General features: G+C 46.6%; 1 protein-coding gene across 1 annotated transcript in view; it reads right to left on the reverse strand.

The window, feature by feature from the left end:
- The window catches only part of LOC310792516 (protein O-mannosyl-transferase TMTC2-like), a gene marked incomplete at both ends in the record, with an annotated part of 124,669 nt that overhangs the window by 55,761 nt on the left and 45,191 nt on the right, over window positions 1-23,717 (reverse strand). The window contains one exon of the mRNA XM_083654197.1: window positions 10,787-11,366. Coding sequence (XP_083510323.1) covers window positions 10,787-11,366 — 580 coding nt within the window. The remainder of the gene's footprint in view (window positions 1-10,786; window positions 11,367-23,717) is intronic.

The following is a 23,717-nucleotide window of genomic DNA, read 5'->3' on the forward strand; positions in this document are numbered from 1 at the left end:
GATTCTCCTTGTACGCTCCGTCTCTTTGTCTTCTTTTGCGGTTAAATATGTATGCATTACACACCGCCTCCGACTGCAACACCTGCCTGGTCCAGACCAGAGCCAGCAGAGGTGTGTGTGTGTGTCTATCCCCCCACCCACCCCACACCACCCCAAGTGGGAGGCAGGTGGGCAGGGCAGCAGCGGTGTGTATCCCTCCCCAGGTGGGAGGCAGGTGGGCAGGGCCGGGGGTGCGAGCCGAGCCCACCAGGCCCACTCCATCACACAGTGACAGGAGAGGCATTAGAGCATGGAGGAGCATCTGTGGAGCCCCAGGTAACGATGTACAATATGGGGCTGGGCTTTTTTACCTCATATCAAACACAGCAAGGGTAGATGTATGTCACATTCTGCATGCAGGCTCGACAGCTCATCTAAACACGCATGGATGAATGTTATATACATACACACCTTGACATGTAATGCGACATGCACTCGTGCATTAGGGATGCACGATATATCGTCCGATATTAGACATTTTTTTAATATATCGGTATCGGTCTGATGAGTAAAATAACAGCAATGTTAATATCGGTTATCGTATCGTCTCGTCCAAAATGTTCATATTGATTTATGGGCTTTTTCCAAATGTTTTGGAAATAAAGAACGATATTACTGTTTCAAATTCACAGTGTTTTATTCCATCATTTTCATATCGGTGCATACATGCATATTACACACCCTCTCCTTTCCACGTATTCTCCCATGTGTGCTCTATAACTAACATACCACAACCACAACACTTTGAGCTGTGAGGCGCGGGGAGGCGAGCTCCGGCAGCAGCAGCCAGCCAGACATGTCACAGACACTGACATGTCACAGACACTGGAAGCACTGACCTCGCACTAACAGCAGAGGTGTGAGCAGGACACGAGAGGTGTGAAAAGATAAAGTGTGTAAGCTTGACATTCACTAAGGGCCAGCTGGGTCTTGCCCCACATTTGGAAGTCATTTTCCAATGGCTGCTGCTCGTTGGCTGCTTGTTGGATGTTGGGAACGTGCAAATGTGTTTCTCCGGGGAGACGAGTCCTTTGTGTTTTCCCCTGCGACACAGCGGACAGCGGCCGTGATGTTGGGAGGAGGAGCCAAGCCAGCACACCAGCCCCATCTGCTCAGAACACATCAATCAAGAGACACTTTTCACAGCATCATGTTTCCGCGGTGTGTTTTCAAAGGCTTTCTATTGTCATGGTCAGGGCTGACGTGTGTTTTCAAAGGCTTTCTATTGTCATGGTCAGGGCTGGTGTGTGTTTTCAAAGGCTTTCTATTGTCATGGTCAGGGCTGACGTGTGTTTTCAAAGGCTTTCTATTGTCATGGTCAGGGCTGGTGTGTGTTTTTAAAGGCTTTCTATTGTTATGGTCAGGGCTGTGGTGTGTTTTCAAAGGCTTTCTATTGTCATGGTCAGGGCTGGTGTGTGTTTTTAAAGGCTTTCTATTGTTATGGTCAGGGCTGACGTGTGTTTTCAAAGGCTTTCTATTGTCATGGTCAGGGCTGACGTGTGTTTTCAAAGGCTTTCTATTGTCATGGTCAGGGCTGGTGTGTGTTTTCAAAGGCTTTCTATTGTCATGGTCAGGGCTGACGTGTGTTTTCAAAGGCTTTCTATTGTCATGGTCAGGGCTGGTGTGTGTTTTTAAAGGCTTTCTATTGTTATGGTCAGGGCTGTGGTGTGTTTTCAAAGGCTTTCTATTGTCATGGTCAGGGCTGGTGTGTGTTTTTAAAGGCTTTCTATTGTTATGGTCAGGGCTGACGTGTGTTTTCAAAGGCTTTCTATTGTCATGGTCAGGGCTGACGTGTGTTTTCAAAGGCTTTCTATTGTCATGGTCAGGGCTGACGTGTGTTTTCAAAGGCTTTCTATTGTCATGGTCAGGGCTGGTGTGTGTTTTTAAAGGCTTTCTATTGTTATGGTCAGGGCTGACGTGTGTTTTCAAAGGCTTTCTATTGTCATGGTCAGGGCTGGTGTGTGTTTTTAAAGGCTTTCTATTGTTATGGTCAGGGCTGACGTGTGTTTTCAAAGGCTTTCTATTGTCATGGTCAGGGCTGACGTGTGTTTTCAAAGGCTTTCTATTGTCATGGTCAGGGCTGTGGTGTGTTTTCAAAGGCTTTCTATTGTCATGGTCAGGGCTGACATGTGTTTTCAAAGGCTTTCTATTGTTATGGTCAGGGCTGGTGTGTGTTTTCAAAGGCTTTCTATTGTTATGGTCAGGGCTGTGGTGTGTTTTCAAAGGCTTTCTATTGTTATGGTCAGGGCTGGTGTGTGTTTTCAAAGGCTTTCTATTGTTATGGTCAGGGCTGGCGTGTGTTTTCAAAGGCTTTCTATTGTTATGGTCAGGGCTGGTGTGTGTTTTCAAAGGCTTTCTATTGTCATGGTCAGGGCTGACGTGTGTTTTCAAAGGCTTTCTATTGTCATGATCAGGGCTGACGTGTGTTTTCAAAGGCTTTCCATTGTCATGGTCAGGGCTGATGTGTGTTTTCAAAGGCTTTCTATTGTCATGGTCAGGGCTGGAGTGTATTTTCAAAGGCTTTCTATTGTCATGGTCAGGGCTGACGTGTGTTTTCAAAGGCTTTCTATTGTCATGGTCAGGGCTGACGTGTGTTTTCAAAGGCTTTCTATTGTTATGGTCAGGGCTGCAGTGTATTTTCAAAGGCTTTCTATTGTCATGGTCAGGGCTGACGTGTGTTTTCAAAGGCTTTCTATTGTCATGGTCAGGGCTGGCATGTGTTTTCAAAGGCTTTCTATTGTCATGGTCAGGGCTGACGTGTGTTTTCAAAGGCTTTCTATTGTCATGGTCAGGGCTGACGTGTGTTTTCAAAGGCTTTCTATTGTCATGGTCAGGGCTGACGTGTGTTTTCAAAGGCTTTCTATTGTTATGGTCAGGGCTGCAGTGTATTTTCAAAGGCTTTCTATTGTCATGGTCAGGGCTGACGTGTGTTTTCAAAGGCTTTCTATTGTCATGGTCAGGGCTGGCATGTGTTTTCAAAGGCTTTCTATTGTCATGGTCAGGGCTGTGGTGTGTTTTCAAAGGCTTTCTATTGTCATGGTCAGGGCTGACGTGTGTTTTCAAAGGCTTTCTATTGTCAAGCAGCCCCTCGGGGACGTCGGCTCGTAGCGAGCGGCGCGACCTCGCCAATCTTAAAAGAGCACGTTGACGCAAGCGCTCCTCCATTCCCCACTCTGGTGAAAGAAAATGTGGACATGGAGCGTACCATTATGTGGGCATGACTGTCAACATTCGCAAACAAAAGAACAATGGGCCTTCGCTTCTTTTCGCTAAACCAAATATAAAACCGCACATTAAAAAGAGAACTACGGTATCTCGATTATAGTGAGGAAGAAGTTTATATGAAATTAGTGGGCGAAACAGGTTTTTTCACTCTTTCTTCTTTTTCCCCACTGCTGGAGCTTGTGCACAGACCAAGCTCACTGTCTTGCAGTTGTCCAAACATTGACTTTAATAGTCAACGAACAAAGCAATTTGCATTGTGTGAAACACACACACACACACACACACAACAACACAATGCCAATTCCTCAGGAAAGACAATTTATTTCATTATGCTATGCTAAATATCGTGCGAACGTGAGATTATAGTGAAAAGCATTCCTTCCTCTACTAAATGAGGTGTTCTAATTGTAAAGGACTTTATTATCTCTCATTGAAAATGAGCCTGTTAACCAGTGCCACGCAGAAAATGGGCTCGTAAAAAGCACTTTTTTCCACATAAAGGGTGGTCACACACCACACACACTATAGTGATTGCCAACTACATTATAAGTTGAATGCTATAAAGTGCTGCTAGGGAGGAGTAGCCTAATATGTGATCGCACACGTCCTTAAATGTTTGAGTCAAGCACAAACAAGCATTTGGAGGACATCAACACTGTAAAAAGGTCAGCTTGAGTAAACTCTTTAACCATTTATTGATTTATTGACGACAGCTCGTATCAACAAATCAGAACACTCTTCAGTCTGAGCCTGAAGCTGCCTCCAGAGTGGAAACTGCCTGGCACCGGTTATCTCCACTGTAACGTCCCACACTAAACATATAGACACCCAAGCAAAGGGAGGACATGGATGGTGGTAATGCTTGAGGAAAAGGCATATTGGAGAAGATCATCGCTAATAACAAGTTAAATCGAGGCTGAAGGCATAGATATTTAACAAAAGTTGCTGTCTACGTTAGGGCTGTGAATCTTCACTGGCCTCACGATTCGATTCGATTACGATTCAGAGGGCTACGATTCGATTCGATAACGATTATCGATGCATCTCGATGCATCGCGATGCATCTTAAATCGATGCAACACTTTTTTTCCGAATACATGATTTTTTTTCTCACTTTCTTTTTTTTCACTGTGTGGCTACTTTTAAAATAAAAGTGCATTTAGAATTGCATTGTATTATGATCCATAATTAAAATAAACAACTGCATGTACTTCCATTATATTTTATTTGATTATATAATTTTTTTTTTTTTTTTTTTTTAATAATCGATTTTTGACATTTGTGAATCGATGCAATAATCGTGCAGGTCCGCATCGCGATGCATCTTATAATCGATTATTTTTGACACCCCTAGTCTACATATATATGAAGGAATAACACGTCTTTAAGTGCACTGAGGGCTGACTTTGATTGGTCATATACAGTATGATCTCTGAGGAGAGAGACTGCAACTGAAGCCCTGACGAGATGAGTTATGAACGCCGGCGCGGCCTACATGGAATTACTCTGAAGCTCCTGACTGCCTACAAGCATCAAACCACACACGCACGCACGCACGCACGCGCACACACACACACACACACACACACACACTCACACAAACACACGCACACGCACACACACACACACGAGCCATAACGGCACAATGGGAGATTTGCAGCAGATATAAAACTCTAATGTAATTGACTGAGAGCCACAATCAGATAAGCGGGACCATGTTTCAGCGTTTTCGACGTTACACGTCAAACGGCTTGAGCCGAGTGGAGAGCACAGTGATAAAACACCGTGGCACGTCTGCTACGCACAAAACCCAGGCTCTTTAGTGGATCTGAAGAACGGGCTTTACACTCAAACAAGGAAAAAGTGACAGCTCATTTTTAACGTCTTCACGCCTCATTTCCCCCCGTTATCACAGAACATTAAGGCTACAATATAACTTCCTACTTGTATGAAGAACGTCGTCCATTCGCTGCTGACTTCCCACTATGGGGACGTTCTCCATCATGAAGCTTAGCCAAGTTTCCAGCACCTGATACATACATGTACTGTATAGTATATGTCAAGCCTGGACTTGAGGAGGAGGGGAAACTCTGGACTCATTCTCAACTCTACACACATTTTCATGTTCACATGGGTGGTGGAGAGGCGCTCTCGCAGCAGCTTGCCCCAAGGACCAACTCCCTTTGCTCGTCATCAGTCAAAGTGACTGGGCCAGTCCATAGAGAGGAGGGGAGAGAGACAGAGACAGATGAACACACACACACTACAGTGGAGAGGAGGAGTGCCTTCAGTGTGGAACTTGTTTTTAGAAGAACAGAGAATACAGCAGATCAGGTAACAAAACTCACACATATGAACTGACACCATGATCCATGATGACGGCCTGATAATGAGATAAGCAGCCTGATAATGAGAGGGGAACCTGTCTCAAGTGAACATGATTGAAGCGATGATGACAGCGAGACAACGCTCCCTTTATGTTGTCAGCGGTGCGACTAAATGACATGCTATGATAATGACAACTGTCTTCCTGAAGTTACACGTTAGGGATATCCCATCCCACCAAAAATGGCGATCTTCTTTCCGAAAACATGCAATTTTAGAGACTTTTTTTAAAAAGAGAATGGGGGAAAAAACAGTCCAGATGTTTGCTTGTTGTTTTCCAGACGTTCCTTAGTTGTCTCCTTGGTGCAAAGTAGCGCGTTGTGGGGTGACAGAGGAGCTTTTAGAAGGGAACTACTACACTGTAACTCTGCCCATGTATCTGCAATAAAGTCTACAATAAAAGCGTCTGATTTCTCTCGATGAACACTTTACACAATATTGATAGTTTCTGCTTTTTGGTCAAAATATAGCATCACTATGTGAGGCTGAATGGTGCAGCAGGAGCTGTTGTGATGAAGGACATGTACTTGCTTAATATTTCTGTTAGCATTTTAGCAGAGCAAAAAGTCAAGGCAAGGGTCAAAAGTGATTCATGTTGAAGCTTGTTCAAGGTTGGTCCAATATTTAACCTTTTTTTGTTAAAAAATGTGTGCACAATGCAGGGTTTCATATTATAAATCAGTTCATAACATTCATATCATATAAGTTATTAAATCATGTTTACAGTGACAGAATAGAATAGCCATGACTTTGCTTCAGCTTGTTCTTCTTGAAATGGCCTGAGAACTTCTACTATATTGAGCTCAATTAAATTGTGGGGTGTTTTCCAACAAAGGCTGCAGACTTTGAAGGAAGCATCTCCACATGGGAAACTGCTCCCTGTGGAACTCAAGAGGGTAAATTGGATTTGTCCTGCTCTATGCAGAGCACATCTGCCCCCAGAGACGCCTGCCAAGTCAGTTAACCACCATGGCAAAGCATGAGAGAAATCCAGAGGGTTTCTGCTCCATGCCAGAAACCTATCTGCTGCTTGAGTTTTTTCTAAAGAGGATTGGACCAGCAGGGGATGTGGATTTGCGTGGTGGATTTCCAATCAAAAAGTTGAAAAGCTGTCAGCTATGAGGTATCATCTCCTTCAGCCCCCTTGGCCCCGCATCCTCTCTAGCCTAGCCATGCCTGACAAGCTATTAGCCAGCCTGTCTGCCTGCCTCAATAGATGGGCCGTACTCCAGAGGACACCCGGAGTCAGATAAGGCTTCAATCATGAGAGGACACCCAGAGTTAGATAAGACTTAAATCATGAGACGACAGCGTGGAGACTCCAGTCCAGAGGACACCCGGAGTCAGATGAGGCTTAAATCATGAGAGGACAGCGTGGAGACTCCAAAGGACACCTGGAGTCAGATGAGGATTAAATCATGAGAGGACAGCATGGAGACCCCAGAGGACACCTGGAGTCAGATGAGGCTTAAATCATGAGAGGACAGCATGGAAACCCCAGAGGACACCTGGAGTCAGATAAGGCTTAAATCATGAGAGGACAGCGTGGAGACTCCAGAGGACACCTGGAGTCAGATGAGGATTAAATCATGAGGACATCGTGGAGACTCCAGAGGACACCTGGAGTCAGATGAGGCTTAAATCATGAGAGGACAGCATGGAAACCCCAGAGGACACCTGGAGTCAGATAAGGCTTAAATCATGAGAGGACAGCGTGGAGACTCCAAAGGACACCTGGAGTCAGATGAGGATTAAATCATGAGGACATCGTGGAGACTCCAGAGGACACCTGGAGTCAGATGAGGCTTAAATCATGAGAGGACAGCATGGAAACCCCAGAGGACACCTGGAGTCAGATAAGGCTTAAATCATGAGAGGACAGCGTGGAGACTCCAGAGGACACCTGGAGTCAGATAAGGCTTCAATCACTCTTCAGTTCACACTGAGCCCAGCACTAAAGAGGATGGGCTAGATTCTGTTTTATCACTCTGTGTGATTCCATCAGTGCCTCTCTCCTGTATCTCTCTCAGTCTTTGCTTCTCTTATCTCTCCTGGCCACAAAACATGTCTCACAAAGTCCTGTCCTCTGCTTGGGCGCCTCAGAGAGTCGCTACTCTGGAAGCCTTTTGTCACGTTTGTGCACACGTCTTGTCAAATGTATTCTGATGGGTAGAGAATCATGGATGTCACAACAATGACTAGACGGCAAACAGGAAGCACCAGGCTCTGACAGGAAGCTACTTAATGGCTGGGTGCTCTAAAAGCAACAGGAAGATAAGAAAACGGCCATCACATTTTGTTATTCCCAACTTTTTCTCATGAAAAATATTTTCATTTCAATGATTTATACCAATGTTGACGCTTAGGCTGCAAATAACACCTGCTCATCACTATCTTTTATTGAAGCATTCTTCGTCTCAATATGAAGCACGGCATAATGAGACAATGAGCCATTAGCTAACCGTTACCAAATTGTTTTTTTGTTGAATTGACTTCTTATTGGCTCATTCTTAATTGGGGTTTTAGTAACAAACGCTGATCCAGGTGAAGACAACAATTTATATTGACACTGATTAAGGTGGATGAACAAGTTGTCAGGATGAAGGGAGCCTGAACACTATGGCAGCATTTGGAAGCCCTGGCAATAAGAGTTTACATTCCAATGAGAAAACTCCTCTCTATCCTCTGTGAACCCAGTACTAATTATAATAACAATGCTTTTTTTTCAAACATAGGTTACAGTTGCTGTCAACAAATGAGCTTTTGTATGGCTGTAAACTGACATATTGTGTGTTACTGTATGCACGGGAAAAAAACAAAAAAACGGTCCATTTGTTTTCCTTTGCCAGTTTGCCAACATGTATATTTTCCTTGCAAAAGAAAGTGTCTCCTGGACTGCACAGCTGTGCATACGGACAATGGCAAAATGCTTTTCAAAATATATCCTGTAAAGCAAACAAAACACACGCATGCACGCACGCACGCACACACACACACACACACACACACAAAGACACGCACACACACACACACACACACACACACACACACACACACACACACACAAAGACACGCACACACACACACACACAAAGAAACACACACCAGCTTCCCTCTGTTTGCCGGGGGTTTGGCTGTCAGTGAGGGGGTGCAGGAAACCAAATCCATGTGAAAATGCAGCAGTGCTGGGTGAGAGCAAGGAGCATGTTGATCTGTCTCAGTTTATTTACCTTGTAGCTTTGCTCTGTCCACCCGCTAGTCATAGCTTTGCTCTTAAAGGATGGCTTTACCGCTAATCAACCCACTTTGGATCATATATAAACTCGCTAATATAAGCACATGGGCAGTGTTTTACCTTCTCTCTCTGTTTACCTCAGGGAATGCTCCTGCTGCTGCCTGCAGAAACTCCGCCCCCACCAGCTGCAAGTCATTAAGGCTTGTTAAGGCTCTCCATGGGATTCTCCGTGGATGTGCGCATACTTAAAAAATAAAAATAAACAATAACAGCAGATTCTGCCTCTCCAGCAGAACTTCCACAGCTCCGTTGTGACGCTTTGTGACGTAAAATGCGTCACAACGGAGTGCTTTGCCAGAGGAGGAAATGGGAGATCTCCGTGAGGAAAACAGAGAGAGAAGGTAAACACTGCCCGTGTGCTTATATTACCCAGATTATTAATGATACAAAGTGGGTTGATTACCGGTAAAGCCATCCTTTAAAGTTGAGCTGAAACGAAAAATTACTTTTTTCCTATTTTAGATCACATCCCTGGTTATACAGTGCACCTATTTTACAATGTATGCAAAACAATAATAACAAAAAACAATTTCTTGGGTTTTTCCCATTTCTTCACATCAAAAGTTCATTCAAAAAGAGTTCACTCATAACAGTTTGCTGACATCAGGTAGTAATATCTAATTCCTACCCCATTTCAACTAATCATATCACGACATGACAGCTCTCAATCAATCTTCAGGATAGGAGAAAAGTCTGAGCAGGCAAGATGGCTGCCTTGTGCCTGTAACCTGGGCAGACTTTTCTAGCCCATAAATGTTAATATACTTGGCCAATAAGTATGTAACATACAAAATAAAATGAACAGTAATGTCTTCATTTAATGTAGAATGCAAAGGACAAGTAACTGGCTCGTTAAACTCACATTATTTATCGAGGCTCTTACCGTGGCTAGTCGACACTCCAAGCCAGCAGGCAGCGCTCTACATCGGCTTGGAAACTGCAGTGTGCCAGGAGGCAGGCTCCTGGTCCTCTGCTCTGAGGCTCGCACAGTGAGCCAGCCAGTGACTACGCACTGCACATCACTGTATTTACATTATATTGTGTTTGTACATGGACTGTTACTGAAACGCGACTGTCAGGTGTCAGGTTTCAGATTTGTCCGGTAAAATACATTATTTTGCGGTGTGGGGTGGGCTTGTTCTGCCCCTAAATCCGGTGGCATCCATCGGGTGGGATTCGCAGCATTCAAGCGCCAGGATTGGCCAACGTCTACTCCAGTACCCAGAACGGTCAAACCAAATCATCCACACGCTATGTCCCGCCTCTCTACTCTCAATGTTTGTTTTCAGTCAGAATACGTCGCACAGACCCTCTGAGACCCATTTCACGCCGACTTTAACCCCTCTGGACTACCCCCTCTCTTACGTTGCTGCTCTGTGTGATATTGCTCCTGTCATGTGTGGTAGCATATGTGCAGGTATGCTACCTGTACTACTGTCATCTGTGTTCTCTACTGTATTAGGATTGTCTGTTCATGTGGATTGCTGCTGCATATGTTTCTGCTGCTCTCTTGTTTTTAGCATTGTGTCTCTCTGTGTCTGACCTGTAAGTTTCAACAATTTGGTTGTTGTTGTTCTTTGTCATTGTTGTTTTCTCCCTAAACCCTGTTCCCTGAGGAGGTCTTTTGCCTCCTGCAAGGATGCTATTGTAAGTCAGGATTTGTTCTTAACTAACTTGCCTGCTAAAATAAAGGTTTCTGATGATGATGATCCTCAGTGTATTTACCTTGTAGAGGAGCATGAAGATGTGTCTCAGTGTATTTACCTTGTAGAGGAGCATGAAGATGTGTCTCAGTGTATTTACCTTGTAGAGGAGCATGATGTTGTGTCTCAGTGTATTTACCTTGTAGAGGAGCATGAGGATCTGTCTCAGCTTGAGCCTGTGGAAGATGCAGAGGTCGTAGAGGGCAGACACAGCCAGGACCGTCACCCCCAGCTCCTTCCACAGCATGCTGCAGGCGGCACAGCCCAGGCTGCCTGTGAGCCAGGCCAGGAGGCGTGTGGGCCCGGCGCCGCGGCCCCGCAGCCTGCAGTGACGGATGTAGGCCAGCAGGGAGAGCAGGAAGAAGAGGGCGGCGCCCACGTCGGCCCGGCCCACCACGCCCGCTACCGCCTCCGTGTGGACGGGGTGCGAGGCGAACAGCAGGCCTGCCAGCAGGCTCCACAGACCTCCGCCCAGCAGCAGCCTGGCCAGGCAGGTGAACAGGCCGGTCACGGCCCCGTGGAAGACCACGTTCACCAGGTGGTAGCCCCACGGCTCCAGGCCGCCCAGGGCGTGGTTGAGGCGGAAGGAGAGAGTGCAGAGGGGCCGGTAGGACTTGTGGCTGCCGCTGTGCGTGAGCAGTGTGCCCCAGAAGTCATCGTAGAAGATGTTGATCCAGGGCGTCTCTGGAAGCAGGTCCTGGTTGGTCTTGATGGCTCGGCTGTAACGAGAGCAAAAACCCGGGTTAGAGCGAGAGCGAGGGAGACCTTGATACATATAGACGCTCTGTTCAAATAAATACTTGGTAGAATACTGGATGTTGGTATTTTAGTCAATTCAATTAATGTTACCCTGCTTCAGAGCCCTACCACTTTGCTGCCCTGCCACGTCCAATATAGGAGTTGGGTCTGAAAACCGTGTTTATAGTATATTTCTACTGGCACCACACTGCAGATTCTCTAGGGAGGAGTCAGTTATTCTTTACCATTGCAGACTAAGCAGAAAATATAGGTTGCTTGCTAGAGGGAAATGAAACTCACACACAGCTTCCCCCTGAGACTGTGGCCATGTGACATTCACAAACACAAAATCAGAGGGTTGAGCTTCACAGCCACGGCTCTTACAGCTGTGGACTCAGAGGGATTAAGCAAAGAGCACCACGCCCTCCACCACAAACAAATACAGGCGAGCAGCGCCGGGGGGGACGTCATGTTGGGGGGGGGGGGGGAGACGCATCCTCCACACAGTCCACATGGCAGCTCAGTGTGTTGGCCTGCCGCTCCGAGGTGGGTGTTTCAGAACCAGGCAGGAGGGGGAATGGGTCTGTGTTTGTGGAAGGGATTACAAAGCAGCACTGGCTTGAAGAGCCATGAGCAGCAGACGGGCCTTTTTTAATGGGAGGCCAGAACCGAGCAGGGGCGTGTACCTCCTTCCCCACTGGGCAGGCATGGACCAGACCTGTACGCCTGCCCCTCTGCTGGGGGGACGAGCCTGCATGACCCACTCTGCTGACGCTACATCAGCCACAAGCTGTGTGTGTCAGTGGGCCAGTAGGACAGTCAGCAGAGGTCCAGGTTGGGGGGAGGGGGGGCAAGCTGTGTGTGTGTCAGTGGGCCAGTAGGACAGTCAGCAGAGGTCCAGGTTGGGGGGAGGGGGGGCAAGCTGTGTGTGTGTCAGTGGGCCAGTAGGACAGCCAGCAGAGGTCCAGGTTGGGGGGAGGGGGGGCAAGCTGTGTGTGTCAGTGGGCCAGTAGGACAGTCAGCAGAGGTCCAGGTTGGGGGGAGGGGGTCCAGTAGGACGGCCAGCAGAGGTCCAGGTTGGGGGGAGGGGGGCACGCTGTGTGTGTCAGTGGGCCAGTAGGACAGTCAGCAGAGGTCCAGGTTGGGGGGAGGGGGGCACGCTGTGTGTGTCAGTGGGCCAGTAGGACAGTCAGCAGAGGTCCAGGTTGGGGGGAGGGGGGCACGCTGTGTGTGTCAGTGGGCCAGTAGGACAGTCAGCAGAGGTCCAGGGAGGAAGGGGGGCGCAAGGGAATCGTGTTCCTCCCTACAGGAGTCCTCAAAATGTTGGAGCCTTTGCCACCTATCGTGCCTGCTGCACTATGAGGATGCTGAGGCTGAGCAGAGCGACAGACAGGCCTCACCTGCTTCTCTTTGTCTGGAAGAAAGACAGGTGGTGGTGGTGGTGGTGGTGCTGATGAGGCGACGGCAACAGAACGAGTCTCCATGGAGACGAGGCGCTTGACAACGGCAGGGCAGAGGTGTTGTCATTACAACACGTGATGGATGGGACATGATGATGACACGTGATAACAAGCCAAGAGCACCAGGCTGTCATCTGTCCTCCTGGCAGTCCCAATTAGCAGCACACGCAATTAGTTCAAAGGCAAGAGAGAAGACGGGCGGAGAAAAGGAGGAAACAGCTCACAAATAAGACGCGAGCAACGTTTCAACTCTTAAAACAGTACATGTGAGAAATGGATCAAAGTGAACCGAAAGACCGATGACTCACGGATAACGATTCCATTTTCCTCCGCCTTTGTGAGTCTCGCTTTAATGTCACACTTTCCCCTCGCCACTTGCCCGCTGAATAGCTGCCCCTCCATCCATACCGCAAAGCATTATGGGAGTTTGGCGTGGCGCGGCAGAGATTAAGCAGCGTTCGATGAATTCATGACCGACTGAAGCAGCTCTGACAGGGCAGGGGCGAGCAGAAGTAGCTCTTATTATGATGGACCTGGGTGAAATGAATACGACCTGGCCTCCGGACGTTGGAAGTAGAGTACAGAGATGTCAGTGTTGCTGCTGCTGCACCTGGTTGGGTTTCTCCAGCTTCTCAGGTTAGAGTGACATAGGCTCCTCCAGGCTTCACAGCAGCCAGCAGGCTTCTAAAGACTCTCCTCGTCATGACTCAGACATGACGCCCGTTTATTTGCTCTGGCCCATTTGTCAAATGAGATCTTCATCCCACCGCAGGACGCTCACATAAGAGGCATTATGGTCCAATTACATCTCTAAGCCATTTTGGAGACAAGTGCGCTCTTTTTCCACTGCACACACTGCGGTGGAGCCAGCGAGCAAGCAGATATATTATATATTGCCGCTCGAAACCACAGCAGATTTCTCTGGCAGCCCAACACAGACGAGAGTCAGTGCCAGTCAGTCACAAAGCCCGTTTCGCCATTCATTCACAGCACCCGGCTTCCTGAGTTACTGTGCGTGAGATGAGATGAGGTTCACCTCTCACATTGTCTCCTTCTTATATGTCATGGTAGAGGCGGGGGCGAGCACCTCGAGTACTGTGTGGGTGACAACAAGCACTCGTGGAGGGGAAAGGGGCGCAGGAATGCAGAAAGAAAGTGGGCGGGGGAGTAACCCAGGATCCCACCCACGGTTGAATGAACACATTTGGATGATAGACAAACTAATCACGGTCAGTCTTCCCCATCCCATCGTCCAACTAATCACGGTCAGTCTTCTCCATCTCATTGTCCAACTAATCACGGTCAGTCTTCCCCATCTCATCGTCCAACTAATCACGGTCAGTCTTCCCCATCTCATCGTCCAACTAATCAAGGTCAGTCTTCTCCATCTCATCGTCCAACTAATCACGGTCAGTCTTCCCCATCTCATCGTCCAACTAATCACGGTCAGTCTTCCTCATCCCTGGCAATTGATCAATGCGCTGTGCGTGGAGCAGGTTTTGATAATCAGGCGCTGGCCCACTCCCGCTGAAGAGGCCAGCTGGAGTGGAGGATAGAGTTTCCGCGGCTGGCCAGGCCCCATCTTTCTGCAGGGAGGACCTCTCTCTCTCTCTCTCTCTCTCTCTCTGTGTGTGTGCACTGAAAACCTTTTCCAGCCGGGAGCGCATTCCTGCCCCGACCGCACGCCTGTACGCCGACTCCCAGAGGGACCACGGGATCATGTGGCCACTAACAAGAAAAGCCCCCAGAAAAAAGCTCCACTACCTCCCGTCTCTGTTCCCCTCTCATCTCCTCCTTCCTCCAGGCCTCAATCCCACCCAAGGACCGCGCGCTCTTTGGCATAAAATATCATATGGCTTAATCTGTCACAATGCGTTTCCTTATCATTATGTGGGCTGAAACAGGCCATGCAGTCAGGAAATATAGATGTGGCGATAGTCTATGTTTACTTGACTTATAGGCTTATATATTTATTTTCAGATGTGCAATATAATAACAACAATGAGGTTATTATGAAAAGCTTCCATGCCTGCACTACTTATCATCATATTGGCTAAGAATGCTCTACACAGACACACAGTACTGTACCACTGTGTCTAATAGGGGTAAACTGTGGCTAATTTCAGAGAACAAGCAATTTGGTGTTAATAACATTTCCTAGGGATGCACCGATATGAAAATTTTGGCCGATGCCGATAACCGATATTAACATTGCTGTTATGGCCGATAACCGATATTTACCGATGTCGATATGATCTGTATAAAACCACATTTTTATGATCATCACATTTTGTACATACTGAAAAACACATGTTAACACTGAATTTGAAAAAGTTATGCATTTCTTTATTTGCAAAGCCTTTGGAAAAGCCCATAAATAATAGATTTACTGCATTATTTCATATCAATGTGAAGAATTTGGCTGATAATGATAACCGATATTAACATTGCAACATCTGACCGATACCGATATGACCGATATGTTAAAAAATGACCAACATCGGCCGATACCGATATGATTGCCGATATATCGTGCATCCCTAACATTTCCCCAACCTCGATGTTTGGAGACAAGTGTCACGTGACCTCACCGACACTAAAGTCATGTGATCCCTCTGGAGAGAGAAAACAATGGTAGCAGCAGCGTGTCTGGTGTTCATATCAAAGGCATGACGAACTCCACTCACGGCTTCCAGAAAGCCTCGCGCGGGAGGATCGCTTTCTCTCCAGCACCACGTCACAGTCAGAGGCGAGACAAGACACTGAAAATAGTTCCACCACAGTCTGTCAGAAAGCTGTCAAATGTGTAACTGGAAGATCAAATCATTTGTTTTTCTTGGAGCGGTCTGGAACATGCACTGTGCTAAAGGCCACGCAGCGTCTTGTTTTTCATTATTTTCCTTATGCAATGCAGCATTTGCATAAATAGGCTTCCAGCTAAAGATAATTGTAGATGTTGAGCTCATCTTAGAAGACCGTGTAATTACACACCCAGAGTAAAACCAATTTCCGATGTGGGCCCACTCCAAAACTCTCGTCTTCACCGAGTTAAAAAGCGACTGAAAAAATGCTTCTTCTGCTATCTCTGTATCTCCACCACGTCCCTGGAGAAATGATCACATGATAGCGAGCCGAGTCCTCCGTGTCCCCCGGAACAGCTTCACTTCTAATGTGAATGCATCAGCAAAGGATGAAAAAAGAGCCCAGTCCACTGAGTACGGGAGCCTGAGCAGCATTAAGAGGTCTGAAAGTGAAAATTTATTGATTCCATCTCCTCCTGAAGGGTGGGGAGCAGAGAGCGAGCAGCGGTCAGAGACAGCCAGACAGGAGATGAGACTGGATGATATTAAAGACCAAGGACATATAATCAAGATTTTCCTTTTACACGCTCATCTATGAATTTGAGATGAAGCTATGAATCAAAGAGAGTCGTTTGTCCAGAAATAGGATAGAAGGGGGAAAAAAAAAGTCCTCCAAAAGCCTGAAGGAATTGGACAAAGAAATTGGCAAATGGTTCTTCTCACTAAAGAATGCATGTGCTTCTGGCCTCCAATAAATCACAGAGGAGCAAAACCGTGGATTGTGACTAAATGACATGGTTTGGGTGGCTTGGAAAGATGGGAGGAAACTGAAGTACTTTCAAACAAGGCGACAGTAAACATGTCGCCGCCCGCCACCCATGAAGAATGCACTCCTCCTTATGTCAAATCACTAACAATTATCTCATTTTAGCACCCAGCTAACCACCAGTTTAATTTAGAAATTGGTGAAATGCAATGGTGAGACGCAGCATTCTTTTTAAAGTTTTGTACAAATCTGATCACCAGTATTTTGCACACTCAAAGCACGGGCACACTTTTTGTTGGCATGCCAACTCAACCAGACTTGATCTGGCTCGAGCCAATTTCTCGCCATCAGTGACGTCAATCGAGCCATCGGTAATATCACTGATGACATCATTGATGCCTTCTTCTTCTTCTTCTTCTGTGGTGTTTTATGGCAGTTTGCATCCTTTATGTCATTATGTGCCACAATGTGTGACCTCAATATTGTGATAGTCATCAGTGATGTCACTCAAGCCATCATTCATGTCACAATGTCTAGTGACGTCATGTCACAATGTCGTTGCCCGAGCTGTGATGTGTCAACGTAAAATATTGCTGTAGCGCATTCTTTCACTTTCCTCCACACCAGATTCATGCCAGACCACTGAAAAGTGTTTTTGGCACATTTTGGAGGCGATCGGAGCAACAGTGCACCTTGCAAATCTGGATGGACACATACACAGACAGCTAACTAATTATAGTCGTAGGATTTTTGTAAACGTTGCCTGCAACACAATAGTAAGACACATGATTCTTCCAAGTTTCTTTAAAATCCAATCAGAGATGGACAGATGGACAACGGATGAAGAACAATGTTTCCTCAGTTCAGTCATCAAATATTATTGTAGGTAACAAAAATAAGGGATCATATACTTACAAGTGCACAGTTGGGCTATAAAACTAAAAAGCACTTTGCAGAGAATGCTAGCCCTTTTTTTTTTAGAACAAGACACATAAAAAAGATTTCCATTTATGACAGCATGTGAATAGGGAATCAACTTTAGTGGAAGTTTGGGGGAAAGTGATCGGGGGCGGGCCAGTGTGCCAAGTATGTGTCATCATCCAGCTTCAATATCTGAAAGAAACCCGGCCATATTTGAGACTGCCCACAGAGACCTCTGGGTAGTTGAAGTCCGGCCATAATTGAGACTGCCCACAGAGTGCTCGGGGTAGTTCCGGCAAGCTCTTTTGTCTAGTGGTTCTTCCCATGGGCAAGCTAGCAGGTCGGTGGTGGCATACCTCCACAGCACTCCTGCTACTACAAAAATGCTCTCTTGTCTCGTAACGGTAAGAGTACATATTCAGTTCAGAGTACGCAAGTAAATGAGGAAAAATCATGTAAAATTCCTCAATTTAACAGACTAATTCATCCATAACGAACAAAAATAACATGGAAGGTATCAGTCTTACTGTGCTGAGGCAGAGGGCCTGTCGTGTCCTTCGTGAAAATGAAGGATGAGACAATGTCTTATGTGGAGGCCTCGAGGCCACTGTGACTAATGTCTCCTCTGGAATTAGAAAAGCAATCCAACTCTCAGAGCTCATTTGAATACATCAATTATGAATGCAGAAAGTGATGGAGACGAAATGCTCAAAGAAGAGGGGGGGGGCACGTCGTCATTTGTCCAGGGAGGAAAATAAACGACTATTTTCGGGGCCATTGTTACAAATGGCTTCTCGGAGCAGTGGAATATGAATGGGACACGGGCGGCAGCCGCTGAATAGGAATAATATGACAAACATGAGACAATGTAATCATGTCTTTGGCTAAATGCTGCATAAGCATGAACAGATTAAATCAGTATAGCCAGGGAGGGGGAAAAGCTTCCCATTCAACGTGAACAAATAGTTTAAATTTAGTTTAGAGGCACCGGTGCAAAAAGACTAGGGCCACAGACGCTCACCGACGGCTGACCGCTGGCTTAAGGCCCAATTATACTCAACGTTAAAGACGGAGACGGAGACGGACAGAGCCTTCTGTCCGTACTCTGCGTTCATTTCGTCCGTTTTCTGTCCGTCATCTGAAAGCTTACGGATACGCATGAAACGGAGGAAAATCACACACACACTCATGCATTTGACTCTCTACTGCCCACTGGTGGATGTATTACTTAACATGATACCAACGTGAAAGACGCATGGAAGTATGTGGGCAGTGACGATTACACCGTTTGAAACGGACGCCCTTATTTACGGATGAAAATGGAGTATAATTGGGCCTTTAGTGTGTCTGGGGCTACAGTATACCCACTGTAGCTAACACTCCTCCACTCAGGCCATCGTCAACAATGAATGGTTGTTTTCTTCCATTTGACACGTGTGATTAGTAAGTGTATAATAAAAGCTCCCTACTAAAAGAAAACAGCCTCAGGGAGCCTTGAGAATTGTGTGTTTTTGTGTGTGTGCAAGATAGATGGAATCTGATGTTATTTAATGTATGCAAGAAAAAAAAGAATTAATTACCCTGAAAATAACCCCTCCTGTGCTCAAATAAACCGCAGGTGTGATTACCGTAGCATTTATCTTTGTTGCGATCGTTTCATTTAGCCGAGAACGACGTGGCCAGAATCTAATCAGACGCGGTGTGAAAAAATGCTCTTGGATTAGACAGACATGCGCTGGAGCACAAAGTCAGCCTGTCATTTATTTTCCTTTACAGATTTCCCAGAGAGCCCAGCAAATTAAGTGGAGGGTGTTAGGCTATTATCAATGGCTGCACACGTGGTGCCTATACCTCCATCACAGCAAAGGCTGATGCATGATGTCTACCTCCATCAGGACCTGCATAATTCTCTCTTCAAGGAAAATCCAACCCTCTGATTCTTTTACATTTGTTATCAATCAATCAATCAATCAATCAATATGTGATGTTCAATGCATCACAGGTGATTTTGTGATATAGTGTTTCAATCTACTTACAGTACAGTACTGTATATCCACTTTTCCTCAACCTGCCTCATCTACTGCTACAGGCTTTAATAACTATGTTCCTACATTTCCCAGAAGACCTTTGGACAACCTCCAGAGAACAGGCCTGCAGTTTCTTACTGCATTTCAGCTGTGGGTTTTAGGTGTAGGTGGTGAGAGCAACACGGATACATCCATAGTGATTGCCTACTGCCTAGTAAGAGCAAGAGGTTTTCCAGTCAAGAACAAGCAGGAGTCACAGCTTTTACTCACAACGCTACGTTCCCTGTGGCAGCAATGCATGCTGGTCTATTGAGGCAACTGTTGGGGGAGAAATGTGTCTCTCTGCCTCTTCTATGATGATGATTTCTCCCTGTGTGATTATGTGATATTGGTACAAAATGGTGAGACTAAAAGCCCTCACTCTGAGAATAGGCACTTCCGGACCAAACAGTTCTGGGGGCTATGAGAGGAACTTCCCACCGGGGAGGGTCCCCTGAGAACTACATAACTTCAAGGGTTTCTTTCTGTTTGCATTCGCGCCGCCAATACGAACCATAGGAATGCTGAAGTAAGGCCGGTGGTTAGCATGCTAACCGCTACTACTGTAGTAGCTTCACAGCAAAGCAAGTGAGTTCATGGGGGATTTACTTTGGCTAACAATTAGCTAGCTAACATTAGCGGAAAAAGAAAAGAAAAAGGCAATGCCTCGGGGCATTCATTCAACGTAGCTACACTACATGTCTGGACCACTTGTGCTGGGAAAGTACCTACCCTGAAGTAGGAGCTAAAAAGGTTCCTCTAAACAGTATTCTAAGAACTACTATGGTTCCCAGTTCCTGTGGTGCAAACACAGCAAAAAGGGGAGAGTTCCTCCAGCTCTTCCTAGAACTATGAAAAGGTTCCTGCGGTCCCAAAAGCACCTTCTGACTGACTATTAAAACCTGTTGTTTACTGATCATTTGTTATTCTCCTGTCAAACTCCAGTGTAACGGCACTATCTTGACATGTACATTGTCCCATCACAGCGATCTGGCCAATTATCCACGGGAATAAGAAAAACACACCACCAAACAACAAAATGGATCCAGACAAGCAAGGTACAAGGTTTGTGTGTTTTAGGGTGGATTTTCCCTTTAGGGGATGCTATTCTATATTATTCGTTATAATATGTTTTGCCTTTTTATGCTTCCACTTCATGGCTCTGTCACTCCCTCCCCCCCAAAAAACAGCTATTTGAAAAGGCATCAAAGTGCTACTATCTCCCAGAGAGCAACAGTTTACACAGCGGCTAATTCTCCCAGCAGCATTCTCTAACTAAGGTCTAACCCCTGAGAGGCTTATTTGCTATGCTGTGCTGCTGGCACCATCATACAGGCTCACTTCATTTCATGCCACAGTAGACAAGCAAACACTGGGACACTGAGACAGTGAGTCTGGAGCGCGGGGCGACTGCAGTGTGTTTTAGCTCACTGAATGCCCCGGCCTACTGCCTAGCATCCCTGATCAGCCCTTTGTGCTCGTTAGATGGGCACCGCGGGCCACCACCTGAATGCTGATCACAGCTACCAGCCAAGCAGCTAACCAGCCAAGCAGCTAACCAGCCAAGCAGCTAACCAGTCAAGCAGCTAACCAGCTAACCAGCCAAGCAGCTAACCAGCCAAGCAGCTAACCAGCCAAGCAGCTAACCAGCTAACCAGCCAAGCAGCTAACCAGCCAAGCAGCTAACCAGCCAAACAGCTAACCAGCCAAGCAGCTAACCAGCCAAGCAGCTAACCAGCCAAACAGCTAACCAGCCAAGCAGCTAACCAGTCAAGCAGCTAACCAGCTAACCAGCCAAGCAGCTAACCAGCCAAGCAGCTAACCAGCCAAGCAGCTAACCAACCAAGCAGCTAACCAGCCAAGCAGCTAACCAGCCAACCTGCAAGCCTGCCGTCCAGAGAGACAGAGCCAGCACGCCACCATGACAGCCCGGGAAACTCCATGAAGGTAAAGTTGCCAAGAGCATGAATCTGTTCTGCTGCATCATTTGAAGCGTTTGCAGCATGATAGCGGCCATAGATAAAGCCAGCTGGAAGTCTTCCCCCACTTACAACATGGCTTTCTTCTCCACAAAGCACAAACTAATCAAGACACTTCTCAACCCTTAGGCTAAGCAACAATTTCCTACACTGGGATCCATAGAGGTGAGTGTTCCATAAGGCTTATGGAACACTTATGGCATAAGCAACTTCAACCTTATGTAGACCCGCCCACTTGACCCGTTTGTGTCACAACTTCCTGTTCAAAACGCCAGCTGTTTTACATGGTCAAACCAGAGATCTCGTCTCTGGTCAAAGCCAGTGACTCACTCGAAGCAGGTTGCGGGGGGATAAGCCACAGGACTACCAGGAAGTGTCAACACAATCAGAACTGTTCCTGGTAGTGTCTCAAGCCAGGCTGTCTCTTCTACACAAGGTCAATATCATATAATTTAATTATGGTGAAATGTACTTTCACCTCTGGGAAATGGCCGCATGTGCCATTGCAGCATATTCACTGTCAAAGCAAACATTCAAGAGGTGAAAACGTCCTCAGTCATCGTCCATATACTGTAGGTGGAGCATTCAAAAACAAATCATTTCAATGGCACAGTCACATTCCCAGGCTGGGTTTGAAGTTGTAGTTATAGGCTAGTCGAGTCCAGGTGTGAGCCAATTCCAGAAGCTGCCTGTGCAGAGCGGAGCTGGCTGATATACACTCTGATTATTGCATCCAATAAATCTGTCAACATGTGCCGGGCTGTGGCAAGACAGCCAGAGCTGTCGGCTGGGTCACCCCTGTGTTATGAAGGTCTCTCTCTCTCTCCCTCTCTCTCTGTCTCTCTCCCTCTCTCTCTCTCCCTCCCTCTCTCTCTCTCCCTCTCTGTCTCTCTCCCTCTCTCTCTTCCTCTCTATCTCTGTCTCCCTCCCTCTCTCTCTCCCTCCCTCTCCCTCTCTCCCTCCCTCTCTCTCTCTCTCTCTCCCTCCGTCTGTCTCTCCATACAGAACCTCTTGGCTTTGGCTCTCTCACTCGCTCTATCTTCAGCTGACTGCCCGGTGGTTGGAACAGTGCAGTGGGTGGTTGGAGGTGAGAACATTCCACTGCTGGGGCCTCAGATGGTTTCCATAAGTGTTGCTTCACTCGCTCTGAGGGTGGAATTCAAATGGAAGCCCCGTGACTTCCACTCATCCACACTCCAGCACCTGTCTGTCCAAAACAAAAGAGAGGGAAAACTGCACTTCCTGGCTCAAACCATGACCTCTGAGGACAAACCATTTGCTAAAAGTTAGGGGTGACAGAGAAAATAATAGCATGTGTTGGCAATGTAAAAGTACTGGATAAGAAACAGGACAAAACATGAGCATATCAGAGGAGGATGAGCATAGAGATATTATTCCAAGCAGCAGACGATCAATCTGTTATCCTTGAGCTAAAACTGTGTCTGTCTGCCAGATGGCTCGAGAAATTATTTGAACTGAGAAAGCTCTATTGTGCTACATTATATTGATTATTATATTGATTACCGGTATATTTTATATGAATTATTTGTTATTACTGATTTTTATAATGTGAATAATTATTAAATATTGACATTATCATTATTATTGTCTATATTTAGCTTGTCTGAATTTTTTTGCATGAGCCACATGTACAACGTAAGTTGTACCAATACAGATCACTGACTTGAAAAATTGATTTCGTCAGTAACTCGCCCAATGAATGAATGTCATGGACAGAGACTGTCAACAGGTTAGCAGCACTAAAGTGGTTAATTAAATAAACCACATGCTCCCAACGGGGATCAGGAACAAGGTCGTTGTTCTTGTGTGAAGGAGGCAGTTCAGTTCTCCCTCTGTGTTTTCCTTCAGCCTCACCCATGTCTAATGCTGCAGCAGACAACAAGGCTGTGTTTGAGAGAGGGGGGGGGGTGTGTTTGGGGGGCACTCCTCCTCGCGACAGGGGGGCTTTTGTCACGCAGTGAGTGACCTTTCTGACCACGCAGCAATCAATTTGTTTGATTTGTTCCTCCTCTTGTGTTTAGAGAGCTCCTCTCTCCCCATGGACAGACGGGTCAATGCAGCGAGAGCTATTTGTGTTGCGTGTGAGTGAGCCTGTTTTATCATTCTGGGGTTTTGGCCCGAGAGGTTGTTGACCCAGCGGACGGACAGGTCAGTGATGGGGGGGGAGAGCCACACCAGAAGGATCAGACCAACAGAGCGGGGATGGAAAAAAGTCCCAGGCAGGCCAGTATGGGACGAAGGGGACCATCTGCCCAGCGTGCTGCTGTGCTGTCATACCTGTTCCCAAACCCCCCCGAGCATGGAGGGGCTTTAGGAGG

Source organism: Poromitra crassiceps (assembly GCF_964638095.1).
Source record: "Poromitra crassiceps genome assembly, chromosome: 18".
Taxonomy (NCBI): Eukaryota; Metazoa; Chordata; class Actinopteri; order Beryciformes; family Melamphaidae; genus Poromitra; species Poromitra crassiceps.